Here is a 20,885-nt window from a genome sequence, read left to right on the forward strand (position 1 = left end):
ATTCTCTGTTGTTAGGCATTTACGTTGTTACCCATTTTTCACTCTTACAAATGGTATTACTTCCCGGATGGCATCCTGAGGCCATCTTTGGTTTGTACCTGGGCTTGCTTTGTTTGGAGAGAAAGACTTTTGGTTACCGATTCAATTGTGTGTTTTTTGTTTTTACTGTTTATTAGTCTTATTAAGCTTTTCTCTTCCTTCTTATGTCATATTTTATTATACTTTTCTAGAAGAAAATTGTTCATTTCAAATGTATTGCCATAAAGTTGTTTGCATTGTTCACTATCACTACATCACTACCCTTTTCTTTCCTATTAATTGTGTTTGTGCCTTCTCTCTTTTTGTTGTGATCTGTCTTGCTAAAGGTTTATCTCTTTTATTCAAGTTTTTAAAAAACTAACTTTTGGTGTTTTTTTCCCCGTTATTTTCAGCTTTTATTATTTCTTTATACTGTTGTGGGGGATTTACTCTCATTACTTATTGGTATTTTGGTTTGTGTGTGTGTGTTTTAAGCCTCTTTAGTTGAGCGCTTGTGATACTCAGCTGCTTGTTTTTTTCACTATTGCATTTTAAAACTATAAATTTCCCTCTAAGAGCTGCTTTGGCTGTATTCCACAAGTTTTATTATATATATCTTTGTTGTTCAGTTCAAATATTAATTTCTACTTTGGCCCACAGATTATTTAAGAATGTACTTTTTAGTTTCCAAAAGTGTCCATATTTGTTTTTATATTATTTTTAATTGTTGATTTCTTATTTGTTTGTGCTCAGAGAGCGTGATCTATATGATTTACATTCTTTGGAAACTCTGAACTGTACCAGTGGAAGGTTTCACTCAAATCCCTGAGGGAGGCCCAGAACTCCCACCACCTTTGCCTCAGTGAAGAAACATGCCAATGAAATTCCTAACCATCTGCTACCAAGCAGGTATGCCAAACAGATGGTTCTGCATTTCATACTATCCCCAGAGGGTGACCACATGAAAGAAAGACACTGAGCATCTCCCCTTGTGGACCCCCAAGCTTGAGTCTAGCAACTGGATTGGTCTATAAATATGTGATCTAGTACTGTTTATATATGTGTATATTTATATGTGAAATTTATTTTATTTTTTGTTGTCATCGAGAATATACACAACAAAATATATGCCAGTTAATCCAATTCTATGTGTACAGTTCAGTGACATTGATTACATTCTTCAAATTGTGCAACCATTCTCACCCTCCTTTTCCAAATTGTTCCTCCTCCATTAACATAAATACATTGCCCCCTAAGTTTCTTATCTAATCTTTTGGCTTGCTGTTGTCAGTTTGATGCCATATAGATAGTTCTTAAAAGAGCACAGTTCTCAAGGCATTGTTTTTGTTTTTTAATTTTTATTGTGCTTTAAATGAAAGTTTACAAATCAAGTCAGTCTCTCATACAAAAATTTACATACACCTTGCCATATACTCCTAATTGCTGTCCCTGCAATGAGATGGCGCACTCCTTCCCTCCATTCTCTATTTTCGTATCCGTTTGTCCAGCTTCTAACCCCCTCTGCCCTCTCATCTCCCCCCTAGACAGGAAATGCCAACATAGGCTTATGTGTCTACTTGATCCAAGAAGCTCACTCTTCATCAGTATCATTTTCTATCCCATACTCCAGTCCAATCCCTGTCTGAAGAATTGGCTTTGGGAATGGTTCCTGTCTTGGGCCAACAGAAGGTCTGGGGACCATGACCTCCAGGGTTCTTCCAGTCTCAGTCAGACCATTAAGTCTGGCCTTTTGACAAGAATTTGGGGTCTGTATCCCACTGCTCTCCTGCTCCCTCAGGGATTCTCTGTTGTGTTCCCTGTTGGGGCAGTCACCAGTTGTAGCCGGGCTCCATCTAGTACTTCTGGTCTTAGGGTGATGTAGTCTCTGACTTATGTGGCCCTTTCTGTCTCTTGGGCTCGTAATTACCTTGTATCATTGGTGTTCTTCATTCTCCTTTGCTTCAGGTGGGTTGAGACCCATTGATGTATCTTAGATGGTTGCTTGCTGGCGTTTAAGACCCCAGACACCATTCTCCAAGGTGGGATGCAAAATGTTTTCTTAATAGATTTTATTATGCCAGCTGACTTAGACGTCCTCTGAAACCATGGTCCCCAAACTCCCGCCCCTGCCACACTGGCCTGCAGAGCATTCAGCTTATTCAGGAAACTGCTTTTAGTTTAGTCCGGTTGTGCTGTGTTGTCTTTCCCGTCACCTAAAATAATTCCTATCTACTATCTAAATGAAAACCCCTCTCCCTCCCTTCCTGTAAATGGTATTGATTTGGTAATTTCCTCTTCCATGTTCTTTTTGTTGATGTAGAGGAATCCAACTGATAATTGTATGTTTATCTTGTATCCTGATACTCTGCTGAACTCTATTAGTTTCAGTAGTTTTCTTGAGGATTCCCTAGGGTTTTCTGTGTGTAAAATCATGTCATCTGCAAATAGAGATACTTTTACTTCTTCCTTACCAATCTAGATGCCCTTTATTTCTTTATCTAGCCTAATTGCTCTGGCTAGGACCTCCAGCACAATGTTGAAGAAGAGTGGTGATAAAGGGCATCCTTGTTTGGAATGCATTCAGACTCTCTCCATTTAGGATGATGTTGGCTGTTGGCTTTGTATAAATGTCCTATATTATGCTGAGGAATTTTCCTCCTATTCCTATTTTGCTGAGAGTTTTTATCATAAATGGGTGTTGAACTTTGTCAAATGCCTTTTCTGCATCAGTTGATAAAATCTTGTGGTTCTTGTCTTTTGTTTTATTTATCTGATAGATTACATTAATTGTTTTTCTAATATTGAACCATCCATGCATACCCCATACGAATCCCACTTAGTCATGGTGAATTATTTTTCGATATGTTGTTGAATTCTCTTGGCTAGAATTTTGTTGAGGATATTTGCATCTAGTTCATGAGGGATATAGGTCTGTAATTTTCTTTTTTTGTGGTGTCTTTACCTGGTATTGTTATCAGGGATATGCTGACTTCATAGAATGAGTTTGGGAGTATTCTGTCCTTTTCTATGCTCTGAAATACCTTTAGTACTAGTGGTGTTAACTCTTCTCTGAAAGTTTGGTAGAACTCTGTAGTGAAGCTGTCTGGGCCAGGGCTTTTTTTTGTTGGGAGTTTTTTTATTATCTTTTCAATCTCTTCTTTTGTTGTGGGTCTGTTTAGTTGTTCTACCTCTGTTTGTGTCAGTTTAGGTAGGTAGTGTCTTTCTAGGAATTCATCCATTTCTTCTAGGTTTGCAAATTTGTTAAGAGTACAGATTTTTGTAGTAATCTGATATGATTCTTTTAATTTCAGTTGGATCTGTTGTCATATCACCCATCTTATTTCTTATTTGGGTTATTTGCTTCCTCTCCTGTTTTTCTTTTGTCAGTTTGGCCACTGGTTTATCAGTTTTGTTAATTTTTTCAAAGAACCAGCTTTTGGTCTTGTTCACTCTTTCAATGGTTTTTATGTTTTCTATTTCATTTAATTCTGCCCTAATTTTTATTATTTGCTCTCTTCTGGTGCCGGAGGGTTTCTTTTGTTGTTCTCTTTCTATTTGTTCAAGCTGTAGGGATAAGTCTTTGATTCTGGCACTTTCTTCTTTTCATATGTTTGTGTTTATTGCCATAAATTGGCCTGAGTACTGCTTTCGCTGTGTCCCAAAGGTTCTGATAGGAAGTGTTTTCATTCTCTTTGGATTCTATGAATTTCTTTATTCCATCCTTAATGTTTTCTATGACCCAGTAATTTTTGAGCAGGGTATTGTTCAGTTTCCAAGTGTTTGATTTCTTTTCCCTGCTGTTTCTGTTATTGGTTTCTACTTTTATGGTCTTATGGTCAGAGAAGATGCTTTGTAATATTTCGATGTTTTGGATTTTGCCAAGGCTTGTTTTATTAGCTAATATGTGGTCTATTCTAGAGAATGTTCCTTGTGTACTAGAAAAGAAAGTATATTTGGCTGCTATTGGGTAGAGTGTTCTGTATATGTTTATGAGGTCAAGTTGCTTGATCGTGGCATTTAGATCTTTCGTTTCTTTATTGAGCTTTCTGGATGTCCTATCCTTCACCAAAAGTGGTGTGTTGAAGTCTCGTACTATAACTGTGAAGCTGTCTATCTCGCTTTTCAATGCTGTTAGAATTTGTTTTATGTATCTTGCAGCCCTGTCATTGGGTGCATAAATATTTAATATGGTTATATCTTCTTGGTGTATTGTCCCTTTAATCGTTATATAGTGTCCTTCCTTGTCGTTTGTAGTGGATTTAACTTTAAAGTCCATTTTGTCAGAAATTAATATTGCCCCTCCTGCTCTTTTTTGATTGTTGTTTGCTTGATATATTTTTTTCCAACCTTTGAGTTTTAGTTTGTTTGTGTCTCTAAGCCTAAGGTGTGTCTGTTGTAGGCAGCATATAGATGGATCATGTTTTTTATCTGCCACTCTCTCTCTCTTTATTGGTGCATTTAGTCCATCTACATTCAGTGTAATTATAAATAGTTATGAGTTTAGTGCTATCATTTTGATGTCTTTTTTGTGTGTCATTGACAGTTTTTTTCCCAGTTAATTTTTTGTGATAAGCAGTTTATGTTTATATATTGTTTTTTCCTCTTATTTGTTGTTGTTAATTTTGTTTCTGCTGAGTCTCTATTTTTTTTTCTTGTATTTTATTTTTATGAGTAGGGTAGTTAGTCTCCTTTGTGGTTACCTTAATATTTACCCTTACTTTTCTAAGTTTAAACCTAACTTTTATTTCTTTATATCACCTTGTCTCCATCTCCATATGAAAGATCTATGACAGCATTTCTTAGTCCCTCTTTACTGTTTTAATGTTGTCTTCTTTTACATAATGACATTGCCATTTCCCTGTTGTGAGTGTTTTTTTATCTTCATTTATTTTGTGATTTCCCTGTCTGGGTTGACTTCTGGTTGCTCTGCCCAGTGTTCTAGTCTTCAGTTGATACTTGATATTATTGATTTTCTAACCAAAGAACTGACTTTAGTATTTCTGGTAGTTTTGGTTTGGTTTTTACGAATTCCCTCAACTTGCGTTTATCTGGAAATGTCTTAATTTCACTTCTGTATTTAAGAGACAGTTTTGATGGATATATGATTCTTGGCAGGCAGTTTTTTTCCTTCAGTTTTTTAAATATGTCATCACATTGCCTTCTTGCCTGCATGGTTTCTGCCGAGTAGTCTGAGCTTATTCTTATTGGCTCTCCCTTGTAGGTGACTTTTATCCCTCGCTGCTCTTATAATTGTCTCTTTATCTTTGGTTTTGGCAAGCTTGATTATAGTATGTCTTGGTGACTTTGTTTTCACATCTACCTTATGTGAAGTTCAGTGAGCATCTTGGATAGATATCTTCTCATCTTTCACAATATCAGGGAAGTTTTCTGCCAACAAATCCTCAACAATTTTCTCTGTATTTTGTGTTATCCCTCCCTGTTCTGGTACTCCAATCACTCATAGGTTATTTCTCTTGATAGAGTCCCACATGATTCCTAAGGTTTCTTCATTTTTTTTAATTCTTTTATCTGGTTTTTCTCCAAATATATTAGTGATCTATCTTCAAGTTCAGAAATTCTAGCTTCTACTTGCTCAATTCTGCTCCTCTGACTTTCTATTGAGTTATCTAATTCTGTAATTTTATTGTTAATCTTCTGAATTTCTGATTGCTGTCTGTCTATGGATTTTTCCAGCTTATTAAACTTTTCATTATGTTCCTGAATAATTTTTCTGATTTCCTCAGTTGCTCTATCTGTGTGTTCCTTGGCTCGTTCTGCGTATTGCCTCATTTCCTTCTTGATGTCTTGAAGGGTTCTGTATATTAAACTTTTGTATTCTGCATCTGGTAATTCCAGGAATGCACTTTCATCTAGAAGATCCCTGGATTCTTTGTTTTGAGAGGCTGTTGAGGTGATCATGGCCTGTTTCTTTATGTGACTTGATATTGACTGTTGTCTCCGAGCCATCTATAAGTTATTGTATTAGTTTATACTTGCTTACTGTGTCGTAGCTGCTTGCTTTGTTTTGTTTTGGTATACCCCTATGGGTTGCTAGACTGAGCTAGCTTGATTATTTTGGCCTTTGGAGCTCTGTTGTCTTGTCCCCAGATGGCTAGAGCTGCTATCAGGTATATCAGTCTAGGAGTCCATTCAGTTTTCTTGTATGAACTCAGCTCAGGTTTCCAGGTAGCTGATATCAAGTGTGTGGTATAGGCTCTGTCCTACAGTCTTAGAGGGGGCAGGGGTGATTGGCGTATATACTGGTATCTGATTGCAGCAGGGTGTCACGCTCTGAACAAGGCAGGGGGCTGAGAACTGTCCCCCAAGTGTGTCTGAGGAAAACGCGTCTCTGTTCCCTAGAGCGTGCTGGTGGGTGGGCTCTGCAGAGGGAGCATGGGCACCCAAAGTTTTTGTTGTAAGGACTGGGAGGTACCAGTTATCCCTGGACCCCTGTTGCGGGTGGCTGGGCGACCCAAGTGGAGCCACCAGTCCTTAGGTCCCTGATGTGGGTAGGTGAGGACCTTGTTTAATAGGCAATGCAATGTCAAGCATCAAACGCCCACCTCTCCACCGCACCGCTGAAATGGTTGGAGTTTGCCAACGAGGGCCTATTCTTCTGAAATAGGCCCACACAGATCCATGTAGAAGGGAAAGGTGCTCAAGGTCTACGGACGGTTTATGCCTGGACAGGAGCCACTTCTGTCCAGAGCTCCCCCAGTTAATGGAGCTAGCAAATGATCTTTTCCCCCCAGTTGCGAATTTTTTCCTTCCCCACGGCTGGGAGGATGACGGCTCTAGGTGTTCACCAGGGTCTATCTCAGGCCCAGGGATTCATTCGCTGAAGCTGGCTGAGTGGGGGGTGGGCACCGTAAAATATACGCGAGTACTTAGCTTTTGCCAAGACTGCCCTTCTCCTCAGGTTTCGGAGGTGTGAGTGGGCTGTGTGGCTGCTGCTTCTCTCTGAGGAAACTGCGGCCAAATGATAGTACCAGCCCGCCGCCGCTGCTGCCGCTGCCGCTGCCGCAGCCACTCCAGGAATGGTGCCTGAGGGCTCCCCACAATTTGGGTCCGGCAACTCCTCTCCGCTTCTGAACGGTCTCTTCCTCCCCCTGCCCCTCAGTTCATTGTCTAAGCTTGCCTTTGATGCTCAGGGCTCCCAGCTTGTCACAAATATACTCGTTTCACTTGTTTTTTCGGGTCTTTGTTGTAAAGAGGGCTCACCAAAGCATCTGTCTATTCCGCCATCTTGGCTTCTCTTCCTCCGTGGTCTGTTTCTTTATGTGACTTCATATTGACTGTTGTCTTCGAGACATCTATAAGTTACTGTACTAGTTTATTTTATGTTTGCTTACCATATCCTAGCTTCTTGCTTTTTTTTTTTTTTTAATATCCCCAGATGGGTTGCTTGAGTGAGCTAGCTTGATTATTTTTGCCTTTGAATCTCTGACATCCTGTCTCCAGATGCTAGAGCTGTTACCAAGTATACAGTCTAGGAGTCCATTCACTTTTCTTGTATGAATTCAGCTCAGGTGTCCAGGTAGCTAGTTATAAAGTATGTGGTACAGGCTCTGTCCTACAGTCTTAGAGGGGCAGTGGTGATTGGCATAGGTACAGGTATCTGGTTGCAGCCAGGGGTCACGCTCTGAACAAGGCAGGGGGCTGAGAACAGTCCCCTGAATGTCTGTGAGGAAAGTGCGTCCCTGTCCCCTAGAGTCTATAGGTGAGTAGGTTCTGCAGACAGACCATGGGCACCCAGTGCTTTTGTTTGTAAGGACTGGGAGGTACCAGTTATCCTCGGACCTCTGTGGCAGGTAGCTGGGTGACCTGAGTGGAGCCACCAGTCCTTATGCCCCTGATGTGGGTAGGTGAGGACCCTGTTTAATAGAAAGCTGTATCAAATATCAAACACCTGCCTCTTCACCACACAGCTGAAACAGTTGCAGTCAAGGCAGACATTCTTTACTAGTTAAGCTAAACTATTGTTTGGTTTTCAGAAGACTTCAGGGGTATTTTTTCATTTAAAGTTTGAAGATTATCTTTAGTTTTGGGGGGTTCATCCAGCCTGTACAGCTCCACAAAATATGGGTTTCATGAGAATTGGAAATTCTGTTCTACATTTTCTCCCTTTTGATCAGGATTCTTTTACAGAATCTTTCATCAAAATTTTCGGTAATGGTAGCCAGGCATCATTCAGTTCTGGTCTCATGGCAAAGAAGGCAGTTGTTTGTGGAAGCCATTAGCCATGCATACCATTTCTGCTTTCTATTCCTGACTTCCATTTCTTCTTTTGTTGCTCCAGGTGAATAGAGACCAATTGTTGTACCTTGGATGGCTGCTTGCAAACTTTTAAGACCCCAGACACTATCCAGTGAACTAGAAGGTAGAACAGAAACACTAAAAATTAGGTCAACTAACTGGAATGTCCCATGAAACCGTTACCCTAAATTGCCAATCCAAGAAACCAAATCCCATGAGGTATTTAGTTGTACATAAGCAGCCTCAGTAGCTGCTCTACTTTTTGGTTTTTGTCATAAATTTATCTATCATACAACTTTTGCCAATCAACTTTTTACAGGTGTACAGCTTTTGTCAGTAATTACATTAATTGGCGCTCCAACCCTACCTTTAATCAATGTGATTTTTTATTACCATAAACCAAAACTGAGTACTCCATAAGCAATAACCATCCTTTTCCCCAGTCCTCCTGCCCCTGGTAACCAGTAATAAACTTTGGTCTGTATATATTTGCCTATACTTGTTTTTTAATATACTTGAAGTCCTACAATATCTATCCTTTTGTGACTAACTTATTTTACTCAGCATTATGTCTTCAGGCTTCATCCATGTTGTAGCATGTACCAAGATTTCATTTCTGCTACTGGCTGAGTAGTATTCCATTGTATGTGTGTACCACATTTTGTTTATACATTCCTCTGCTGATGGGCATTTATGTTGTATCCACCTTTTGGTTATCGTGAATAATGCTACAGTGAACATTGCTGCTTTCTAACCTAATATTCTTGGTTACAGTCATATCAAAAGGAGAGAGCCGTACATGGTCAAGGGCCCACCCAGGAACTTTTCTGCTACTGATAACTGAAGGGACAGTAGCTCCTAGGTGTTGGCACTTAACTCTGCACATGAGTAGGGTAGGGCAGAGCAGAGCTCTTGATCTCTGTCAGAGCTGTCCTCATCCTCACAGTACACTGTAAGAAGCGTTGGTAGGGAGGTTTAGTAGGGTCTGAGGAGCCTATGTTGGTCTCTCCAAGTATTGGGTTGTTATTTGAACCCACTGTGTTTTGGCTATTCCCTTGGGGTAATGAAGAATTTAATCCCCCAAAACCAAATACCAAAACACAAAAAGCCCAGGAAATTGTTTTCAGTTCCTATTCTAAATAAGAGGAAACCCAGTCTTGGCCCCCTAATAAGACACAAGATCCCAGGAGCCTGAGCTGGGCAAGATTGATCTGTGAGCAGCCTGATGTCATCAACGTGGTGATGGTTGCACAACATTGTGAATATAATTAATGCCATTGAATGTATACTTAAAAATAGTTAAGTGTACATTCAGTGGCATTAATTACATTCACAATGTTGTGTAACCATCACCATCTATTTCCAAAGCTTTTTCTTTACCCTAAACAGAAACTCTGTATCTGTTAAGCAATAACTCTCCATTCCCCTCTCCTCCAGTCCTTGGTAACCTCTAATGTACTTTCTCTCTTAATTTTGCCTATTCCATATTTCACATAAGTGGACTCATACAATATTTGTCCTTTTGTGTCTGACTTATTTCATTTAGCATGTTTTTAAGGTTCATCCATGTTATAACATGTATCAGAACTTCATTCCTTTTTATGACTGTGTAATATTTCATTGTGTGGATATAATGCATTTATCTGTTGATAGATACCAGGATTGTTTCCACTGTTTGGCTGTTGAAAATAATGCTACAATGAACATTTGGTGTACAAGTATTTGGGTATATAGCTAAGAGTCCCTGCTTTTAATTTTTTGGGGTATATAGCTAAGAGTGGAATTGCTGGGTAGCCATAGCCTTGTTATTTTTATTGTATAACAGTTAATTCCTTCCTTTTGCTTTCCTTAGATTTAATTCTTTTTTTCTAATTTCTTGAAATTTTAATTCATTTATTTTGTTCTTTATTGTTTATTAATGTAATTAAGACTATGGATTCTTCTCTAATCAGTTATTTAATTTTATCTTGTAGTTTCTGATACATGTTATTATTATTTCCCAGATACTCTAAAATTTCAATTTGCGTTTTCTCTTTAACCAAGGAATTAAAAACAAACATTAAAAAATTTTCCACATAGTAGGATTTTTTCATTTGTTTTTAAGGCTTTTTTTAATTAAAGTTTTATCCTATTGTGATCAGAGAATATAGTTTCTACCATTTCTACTAAGTGGACTGTATTAAGTTTTGTTCTAACTTTGTGAATGTTCCAAGGGCATTTGAGAATAAAATCTGTTCTCCGCTCTCAGGAATTATATCTACCTTATTAATTAAAAAAAAAAAAAAGGTTACTTTTTTTTTTTTTTAAAGCAGGTTATTTAGTTCCTCTATATATATTTGTAAACTTCTTTATCTGTCATGGACTGAGAAAAATGAATTAGATCTCCTACTTCTAATACGGAGCCCTGGTGGCGCAGTGGTGAAGAGCTCAGCTGCTAACCAAAAGGATGGCAGTTCAAATTGACAAGCTGCTCCTTGGAAACCATGTGGGGCAGTTCTGCTCTGTCCTTTAGAGTTGCTAATGAGTCGGAATTGACTTGACTGCAGTGGGTTTGGTTTTTGGTTACTTTGAATGCATTTTTCTTTATTTCTTTTTATATATTCCTTATAGTTGTTGCTTAATGAATATTCATGCTACTTTATTTCCTTTGTAGAAGTTTATGACTGTAGGGTCTTTATTGTGGATGGTACAGTGGGTTTTTATCACTATAAAGAGAATTTGGGGGCCTTATTTAACGCTTTCCCGCATCCTCCACCCCTGAATGCCACCTAGTCAGGTTTAAGATTATGACTTCTTATTTTTTTTTTAACTTGTGTTTGACTGGTATACCTTTGGCCGTCTTTTATTTTCAACTTTTTTGATGTTCTCTGTTTTCCGTGCATATCTTTCTTTCAATAGGTAGACTTAGCCCGTTGACATTTTATAGAGATGACTTAATTTTGTACCAGATTGTATGGTCTATTTTCTGTTTTTAAGAATTCATTTGGCATATTTTTCTAGCTGGCATATTTTGTGTGTGTGTGCGCTTTGTTTTTTGTTGTTTTTTCATGTTCCTTCTGATAATTTAGGAAAGTTTGTATCTGGTTTTAGTTCTTCTAGTGGTCATCTTTATGGCTATAACTTTAGAAAATGTACTTCAGCCTCTGTTTCTTTTGATACTATTTATTCCCCATTTTATTAGGAATAGAGGTAACCCCGGGGGCATAGTGGTTAAGTGCTACATCCGCTAACCAAAGGGTCGGCAGTTCGAATCCACCAGGCACTCCTTGGAAACTCTATGGGGCAGTTCTACTCTGTCCTTTAGGGTTGCTATGAGTCTGAATCGACGCAAAGGCACTGGGTTTTTTTTTTATTAGGAATAGAAAGGAGCCCAGGTGGTGCAGTGGTTAAGCGCTCGGCTGCTTACCAAATGGTCGGCAGTTTGAACCCACCAGCCACTTTGTGGGAGAAAGCTGTGGCAGTCTGCTTCCTTAAAGATTTATAGCCTTACGAGACCCTGTGGGGCAGTTCTACGCTGTCCTGTACAGTTGCTGTGAGTTGGAATCGACTCAGTGGCAACAGGTTTTGTTTTGTTTTCATAAGGAACGAAATGACAAAATTACTGTACTTCCAGCCATCCCATATCCTTTACCCCGCCTAATTTTAATCAAGTATATTATTGTTGTTAGTTCTTCTAGTGATTATTATATCTTTGAATATACGTCTATCTCTGTTACTTGATTTATAAGATGTAAAATTATGTTTTGACCTCCCCACCTACCATCTTCTCACACCTCCCCTTCTTGGTTTTTGTTGATTTTATTACTTTTACTGCCAAAGTTTATAACACTGATGTTCTGAACAATATAGAATAGTGATTAGGAGCATGGACTCTCGAGTAAGACTGCCTGAGTTGGAATCCTGGCTTTAACATCTTGTAGCTGAGTGACCTTGAGCAAGTTACTTAACAGATATTTCCTTATCTTTACAATGGGTATAACAATAGGCTCTACCCCAAAGGGTTGTTGTCATGAAAATAAATGTTTAACACTGGGATAGTGTCACACATAGTAAGTATTCAGTAAATATCAGATATTAAATTAGCAATTATTATAAATCCCCTTCCCAGGGTTGCATTCATCCTAGTCCTTCATTTCAATTGACTTCTAGGTTCAATTTCTCCATTCATCTCTTGGTTGGCTGAAATTCACTCTCTAATAATTTATTTCAAAAGATGCTGATGGGGATTATATTTTCTGATCCTTACATGTTCAAAAACATTTGATGGCTTTTATTTGAAAGAAAGTTTGACTACTACAGTAATAGTAGCTATTATTGAATACTTGTTAAGTCACAGGTGATCTGTACATACCTCATTTTATCCTCATAATAAGTCTGTAAAGTAAGTACTGTTAAGATCCTCTTTTACAGATGACAGAATTCGTACACAGACAAGACATACTTTTCTTTCGCTGGCACCACTGCTGTCTATGTTGAATGTGGCTATGGAGAAATCTGAGGCCAATCTAATTTGTTTCCCCTTAAAGATGTCTTTGGAAACCCTGGTGGTGCAGTGGTTAAGAGCCACGGCAGCTGACCGAAAGGTTGGCAGTTTTAATCCACCAGGCACTCCTTGGAAACCCTATGGAGCAGTTCTACACTGTCTTTTAGGGTCCCAGTGAGTCGGAATCGACTCAGCAGCAATGGGTTTTTTTTAAAGATGTCTTGATCTTTTTGCCTGAATGCACAAAGAATTTATTTCTGAAGTCCAGTAAACTTCAATGAGATATGTCATAGGGATTATTCTATGTCAGTTTTTCTTGTGACATGTGCATTTTTGATCTGCAGATTCATATGTTCTTTTTATTATATGAAGTTTTTTTAAATTCTATTTTGAATATTTTTTTCTGTTCCACTCGTCCAATTCTCCCTCATGTAGATATGCTGGCTATCCTTTCTCTTTTTATAGCTTTACCTCAAATTCTAATTAAAATTTCCGTTTCATTTTGCTTACTTTTCTCAATCTAGCCCTCATTTATTTTTCTGTGTTTTTGTCCTTGTCTGATGCACACATATATACATGTGGCTTTCATTTCTGTGATTTTTTTCCTCCTCCTTTTCTGAATTCTGATAGCTTTTTTTTTTTAATTGCATTTCCTTCTGTTATCTCACTATTACTTCTGCTTTGATGTCGTATCTTAATGTGTTTCATTAAGCCCTTTGAATTCATAGCAATTTGTTTTGTCTGTTTTATGGCAGAGTTTTTCTTTATCTGCCATTTGCTTAATTTGTCCTTTGCTTTTACTATTCCTTTCCTCCTTTTTCTTGTAGATTTGGTGCATAGATCTCATGCATATTTCCTTCAGAGTGAAGTGAGTTCTTCCTCAACCAGCTATTTATAGGTTACCACTATGGTAGTGAATTGAGCTAGCAGTGAAGCTGCTTGTGGCACAGAGGTGTGTGTGGGTGTGTGAGAGAGAGAGAGAGAGAGAAAGTGAGATGGACAGAGACAGACATGCAGATTAGTTTAGCCAGTACATCTCCCCAGCAGCTACAGGGCTGGTCATAGAGTTTCTTCCAGTCTCTATTTAATAAACAGATTGCCTCTAACAGAGACAGTGTTTTTAAGGATTTTGTTTATCTTCAGCCCTGTCTGCTCTGCTACTTCATGATGCCAAATAGAGACCTGGAACGTTCCCACAGACAGCTTGTGTCCCTTAAACCTTCACTGCAAATAGGGTGACTGTGCTGCTCCTCAGCCGTACTGCCTCCTTGCCCTGCCAACTTGCCTGAGAACTGAGGTCATTGCGGGCGTTTAATCTCAGCACACTCCTGGGCTCTGGTCTAATCTTCACTGATTTGACAGGCCATCCTCATTTATTGTACCTTATTTTATAAAAGAGGGTTATGTTGGTACCTTATTTTATCACTGGTACCTTATTTTCTTTCTTGTTTTGGGGTGATCTCAAGGATGACAAGATGACAGAGGTAACTTTCTTTTGTTTTTGAAAAATAAATTTTGTTTTCACTTTATTTTTAAAATGAAGGCATTTTTAAAAATAGAATATCTGTATTCTTGGAGGAATTAGGTGCCATACAACTTGAGACCATGTTATGGTGGGAAAAATAGTTTCAAAATTCTATGCACACCCAGTAGGAATGTGCTCTTTCATCACCATATAGCTAATAAGTAACAGAGCTTAGATTCAAATCCAGGTCTTTCCGGATCCAAAGTGTGAGTTCTTTTCATCATACAACTTTCTCTTAAAGATTATAGGTAACTCTTTATGGTGTCTTTATTATGTTTCTTCTTAAAAACATTTTTATATTAACAGCCTCTTTATTTTCTGTTTTTTAGTGTGACAAGTACAAAACTGGAGTTATCGATGGGCCTGCTTGTAATAGCCTTTGTGTTACAGAAACTCTTTACTTTGGAAAATGCTTATCAACCAAGCCCAACAATCAGGTATGAACACTATGAATAGTCATTCCAAATTGATAGTGCTCTGGTCATTTTACATTAAACTAAAGTCATTTTTAAAAGAATTCCTGAACCAGAGCTTTGTGCTGCTGCTGTTAGGTACCATCAAGTTGGTTCTAACTCAAAGTGACCCTGTGTACAACAGAACAAAACACTGCCCAGTTCTGCGCCATCCTCACAATCGTTGTTATGCTTGAGTCTGCTGTTGAAGCCACTGTGTCAGTCCATCTCATTGAGAGTCTTCCTCTTCTTTGATGACCCTCTACTTTACCAGGCATGATGTCCTTCTCCAGGGACTGAGCCCTGCTGATAACATGTCCAAAGTATGTGAGATGTAGTCTCGCCATACTTGCTTCTAAGGAGTATCCTGGCTGTACTTCTTCCAAGACAGATTTGCTTGTTCTTTTGGCAGTCCATGGTATATTCAATATGCTTTGCCAACACCACAGTTCAAAGGTGCCAGTTCTTCCTCATTCTTCCCTATTCATCGTCCAGCTTTAGCATGCATATGAGGAAATTGAAAACACCATGGCTTGGGTCAGACACACCATATTCTTCAAGGTGACATCTTTGCTTTTCAACACTTTAAAGAGGTCTTTCGCAGCAGATTTGCCCAATGTGATGCGTCTTTTGATTTCTTGACTACTGCTTCCTTGGGTGTTGATTGTGAATCCAAGTAAAATGAAATCCTTGGCAATGTCAATCTTTTCTCCATTTATATATATTTATATATTTTTTTCTTCTTTCCTTTTTTTAAATAACACTTTATTGTGATTTAGGTAAAAGTTTACAGAATTAGTTTCCCATTCAACAATTTATATACAGCTTGTTTTGTAACATTGGTTGCAATCCCTTCAATGTGCCAGCATTCTCCCCTCTTCTTCCCTGGGTTCCCTGTTGCCATTTGCCCATCTTTCCTGCCCCTACCTGAACTTTGCTTTTTGGGCAAATGGTTCCCTTTTGGTCTCATATAGTTGATCGTTCTGAGATGCAGTTACCTCTTGAGTGTTATCGTTCACTTTGCAGGAGTGTGTACTGTTCGATTATAATACGATTTTGGGGAGTGTGTTCAGTTCCAAGTTTGAAGGGTGTCAAAGGGCCATAGTCTTGGGGTTCTTCCAGGCTCTATGAGACCGGTAAGTTAGGTCTTATTCATTCATTTGAATTTTGTTCTACATTTTTCTTCCACTCTGTCCAGGACCTATTATTATGATCCGAGTCAGAGCAGTCAGTAGTATAGCTGGGCACTGTCTAGTTCTTCTGGTCTCAGAATAGTGTAGGCTGTATGGTTCATGTGGTCCGTTAGTCCTTTGGACTCATTGTTTCTTTGAATCTTTGGTTTTCTTCACTCTTCTTTTCTTTTTATGGGAAGAGACCAGTTGTTGTATCTTAGATGGCCACTGGCAAGCTTTTAAGACCCCAGTTGCTACTCACCATGGTAGGATGTAGAACATTGTCTTAATGGACTTTGTTATGCCAGTTGTACTGGATGACCCCTGAGGCTCTGGTCCTAAGCCCTCAAGTCCAGTGATTCAGTCCTGTGAGGTGTTTGGTTACGGCTAAGAAGTTTTCGTGACTGTGCCTCATGTGTACCCTGTTGTATACATGAATGTGTTTGCAGTATGTATAGATATGAATGTAGAAATGTCTATTGCCAAACTTATCTATGTTCGTGGGTGTACTCCTCTACGCCATCCCACACCTGTTCAGCTTACATATCTACCTGTGAATCCACTCATAAATTATTGTTTGTTATTTCTATCGTTGCAGGATTATATATATAATAGTGTTTACCAATGTTGCATGTTACTCTTGCATACCTCTCAGTGTCTTCCCTTGCCTTGGTCTTTCTGTGCTGACTTACCCCAATTGTTTATTGTCTTTCCCTTCACCATAGTTAATGTGTGTCTACTATTTAGTTAATGATTTTCCCTCCCTCCCCTTCTTATCCCTGGTAACCATCCAAGAATGTTTCTTTTATGTGTGTAAACCATTTCTTGACTTTTTATAATAGTGGTCTCATATAATATTTGTCCCTCTGTGAGTGACTTATTTCACTCAGCATAATGTCCTCCAGGTTCATCCATGTTGTGAGATGTTTCACAGATGCATTGTTATTCTTTAACGTCATATAGTATTCCATTGTGTGTGTGTACCACAATTTGTTTATCCATTCATCCGTTGATGGGCACTTACATGTTTCCATCATTTTACTATTGTGAATAATGCTGCAGTGAACATGGGTATGCATATGTCTATTGGCATCATGGCCCTTATTTCTCTAGGGTATATACCTAGGAATGGGATTGCTGGATCATATGGTATTTCTATTTCTAGTTTTTAAAGGAAGCACCATACCATTTTCCACAGTGGTTATACCATTTTACAATCCCATCAGCAGTGTATGAGAGTTCCAGTCTCCCCACACCCTCTCTAGCATTTGTTGTGTTCTGTTTTTTTGATCAGTGCCATTATTGCCAGGGTGAGATGGTATCTCAATATAGTTTTGATTTGCCTCTATTTTTTCTTCCATGTTTATAGTTTTAGGATTTACATTTAGGTCTTTGATCCATCCTGAGCTAGTTTTTGTGTATGATGTGAGGTATGGATCCTGTTTCATTTTTCTGCAAATGGATATCCAGTTTTGTCAGCACCATTTGTAAAAGACAGTATCTCTTCCCTATTTAATGGATTTCAATCCTTTGCTGAAGATCAACTGTCCACAAGTGGAAGGCTTTACTTCTTTGTTCCCAATTCTGTTCCATTGGTCTGTGTGTCTGTCATTGTACCAGTACCAGGCTGTTTTGGCTACCATGGCTGTATAGTAGGTTCTAAGTTGGGGAAGTGTGAGGCCTCCTACTTTGTTCTTCTTCAGTAATGCTTTGCTTATTTGGGGCCTCTTTCCTTTCCCTGTAAAGTTGGTGCTTCGCTGTTTCATCTCATTAAAGAATGTTGTTGGAATTTGGATCAGAGTTGCATCATATCTGTAGATTGCTTTGTGTATTATTGACATTTTTACAATGTTAAGTCTTCCTATCCATGAGGTTGGTATGATTTTCCATTTATGTAGGTGGATATCTTCTCATCTTTCATGATATTAGGGAAGTTTTCTGGCAGCAAATCTTTGAAAATTCTCTGTGTTTTGTTTGGTTTTTTATGGGTGTCCTCCTGTTCTGGAATTCCAATCATGCTTAAATTATTCCTCTTCATAGTGCCCCACATAACTCTTAGGCTTGCTTTATTTTTCTTCATTCTTTTTTCTGATTGTCCCTTTAACAAATTATTATCAAGGGATTTGGCCTCTTTTATGTTAATTCTTTCTTCCATTGATTCAATTCTACTTCTTTTTCCTTCTGTAATCTATTTCTGATATTTTATTGTTAATCTTCTGGATTTCTAGTTGCTGTTTTTGTATGGTTTCTAATTGTCTGTTTTGTCATTTTATACTTACATTGTTTTCCCGAATTCTTCTAGAGTTTTGTCTGTGTGGTGCTTGATCTCTTTAAGAGTTCTATATGTAAGTCTTTTGAATTCCTTATCAGGTAGTTCCATTACCAAATCTTCCTCCCCGGTTTTCTGCCCCTTTATTTTGGTCACTTGCTTGAGCCATCTTTTGCTGTTTCTTTATGATTTGATATTGTTTGCATGCTTCACCCCAGGTGTATCCACACAGTTTCTCTGTCTCCTTCCTGTGATGTTGCCTTCCTGTGCTCCTCAGCCAGGATCACTGCTGTGTTTGTCTCAATATGTCCATGCCGTGCTGCGCCAGCTGGCATCCTCACCCCATTTCATCTCCTCATTCACTGTTCTCAGTTTCTTCTTCCAGCTGGTGTTTGATCTGATTCTTTATCCTTTCATTTGATGCTCAGGGTTCCAGGACTGTTATCTGTATCTGTATCTGTATCTGTATCTGTATCTGTATCACTTTGTTTCTTGGGTCTTTGCTGTAAAGGGACTGCATGGTGCATCTGACTAGGCCACCATCTTGGTTCCTGCTCCAGGATATAACATATATTTTAGTTGTACACACTTTGATTCATTCAGTAAATTTTTTATTGACTCTGTGTTTCCATTATATTCCAGACACTGTTTTAGTTACTAGGAATATAATGGTGAGTAAGATAGGCAAGATTACTTCCCTTATAGACCTCACATTCTTCCAAAAGGAAAAGAAGCACAAACATATCAACCAAATAAATCACAGTTAGTTGATAAACAAATAAAATAATTATAGAACATAACTTTATATCCTTTATAAAAGAGATACACAAGGTGAAATGATGGAGAATGCAGGGGACGGAGATGGTAGAGATGTATTTTAGAGAAGCTGAACAAGAAAGACCTTTCTGAGATGACATTGGAGCTCATACCTGAATGAAGAATTAAACTACAGTCACAAAAGAAGAACTGAAAATGGCTAACATAATAAGGAAAAAAAAGATCTATCTCACTTACCACCAAAGAAATATAAATAAAACCTACAGCGTGCTATTGAACTAGAAGAAAATATAGCAAAACATCAATCTTGGTTATCCTTGGGCATAGGAATGTTGCATGATTTTTTGTGCATCTGTTTTCCTTACATTATTTCTAAATTTTCCAATGTAAATATATGTTACTCTTATAATTATAAAAATTTCAAGCAGTTTTTAAGTTGATACTAACATGTTTAAGAGGATTTCTGAAACAAAGTCCAACATTTGAATGTCTACTATATGCCTGACACTGTTTGATGCCTTGAAAGAGACCGTGGGAACAAGACAAAGCCTCTCCCCTCATGTGACTTATATTCTAAAGTGAGAGTAGACAGATAATAAATGAATCAACAACAACAACAACAAAAATCATTTCAGACAGTGCTAAAGGAGATGATGAAAATAAAATAGGGTGTAGTGGGTTAGAGAGTGACCTTGGGGTATGTCTTAGGCTGGATTCTCTAGAGAAGCAAAACCAGTAAAGTATATAAATATATACAGAGAGAGATTTATATCAATGAAAATAGCTCACGCAATTTGGCTGGAACATCCAAAGTCCATGGATCAGGGTAGAGGCTTCTCCTGATTCACGTAGCAAGATCAGCAAGTCAGAGAGCAGGGCTCTTGCTCACACGCTGTAAAGATCGATGAATCCCAAAATCAGCAGGTAAGCTGCGAGCTAAGGTCCCAAGAACTGTAGGTCGGACGAACAGGAGCCAGCTGCAGGATCCAGAGCAGGCAAAAGCCAGAACGTCCCCTTATGTTCGGATGCAGGCTACATGCCCTTTCGACTGATTGGCTACTCACAGCAGATCCCATTATGGGGGTGATCACATATAAACCCTGAGAATCATGGCCCAGCCAAGTTGACATACAATCTTAACCATGACTTTTGCTATTTGGTGGGGCGAATGTTTTACATGTGGCAAGGACATGAATTTTGGAGGGCCAAAGGGTGGAGTATCATGCATTGAATTGTGTCCCCCAAAAATATGTGTCAACTTGGTTAGGCCACGATTCCCAGTGTTGTGTTGTCTTCTATTATGTGATTGATACAATTTTCATATATGTTGTAAATCCTAAGCTCTGCCTGTGCTTAATGAGACAAGATTGAATTATGTCGAAGAGGATCAGGGTGAGGCGTAACACCCTTGCTCAGGTCACATTCCTGATCCAATGTAAAGGGAGTTTCCCTGGGGTGTGGCCTGCACCACCTTTTATCTTACAAGAGATAAAAGGAAAGGGAAGTGAGCGGAGAGGGGGACCTCACTCCACCAAAAAGGCAGTGCTGGGAGCAGAGCATGTACTTTGGACCCAGGGTTCCTGTGCAGAAAAGCTCCTAGTCCAGGGGAAGATTGATGACAAGGACCTTCCTCCAGAGCCAACAGAGAAAGCCTTCTTCTGGAGCCTACTGGACTGAGAGATTGCTGTTTGATAAAGCCATCCACTTGCGGTATTACTGTTATTGCAGCACTAGATTACTAAGACAGGGCGGAAAAAGGGTCTGTTCTAGATACAGGGTCAGGGAAGGCCTTTCTAAGTTGTCATCTGAGATTTGAATGACGCGAAGGAGCTGACCATATGAAAGATCCGGGGAGAGTGCATTCTAGGCAGAACCAACAGCAAGTAAAGCAAGTCATAAAGCAGGAACAAGCTTGATAGGTTCAAGAAACAGA

General features: G+C 38.8%; 1 protein-coding gene across 2 annotated transcripts in view; it reads left to right on the top strand.

Moving 5' to 3' along the window:
- Positions 1-20,885, top strand: part of DIPK1A (divergent protein kinase domain 1A) — a 135,635-nt gene that overhangs the window by 111,100 nt on the left and 3,650 nt on the right. For both annotated transcript variants that reach the window (XM_064282262.1, XM_010598104.3), the window contains exon 3: positions 14,612-14,719. In XM_064282262.1, the coding sequence (XP_064138332.1) occupies positions 14,612-14,719 (108 nt within the window). The remainder of the gene's footprint in view (positions 1-14,611; positions 14,720-20,885) is intronic.

Source organism: Loxodonta africana, chromosome 3, assembly GCF_030014295.1.
Source record: "Loxodonta africana isolate mLoxAfr1 chromosome 3, mLoxAfr1.hap2, whole genome shotgun sequence".
In the NCBI taxonomy this organism is placed as follows: domain Eukaryota; kingdom Metazoa; phylum Chordata; class Mammalia; order Proboscidea; family Elephantidae; genus Loxodonta; species Loxodonta africana.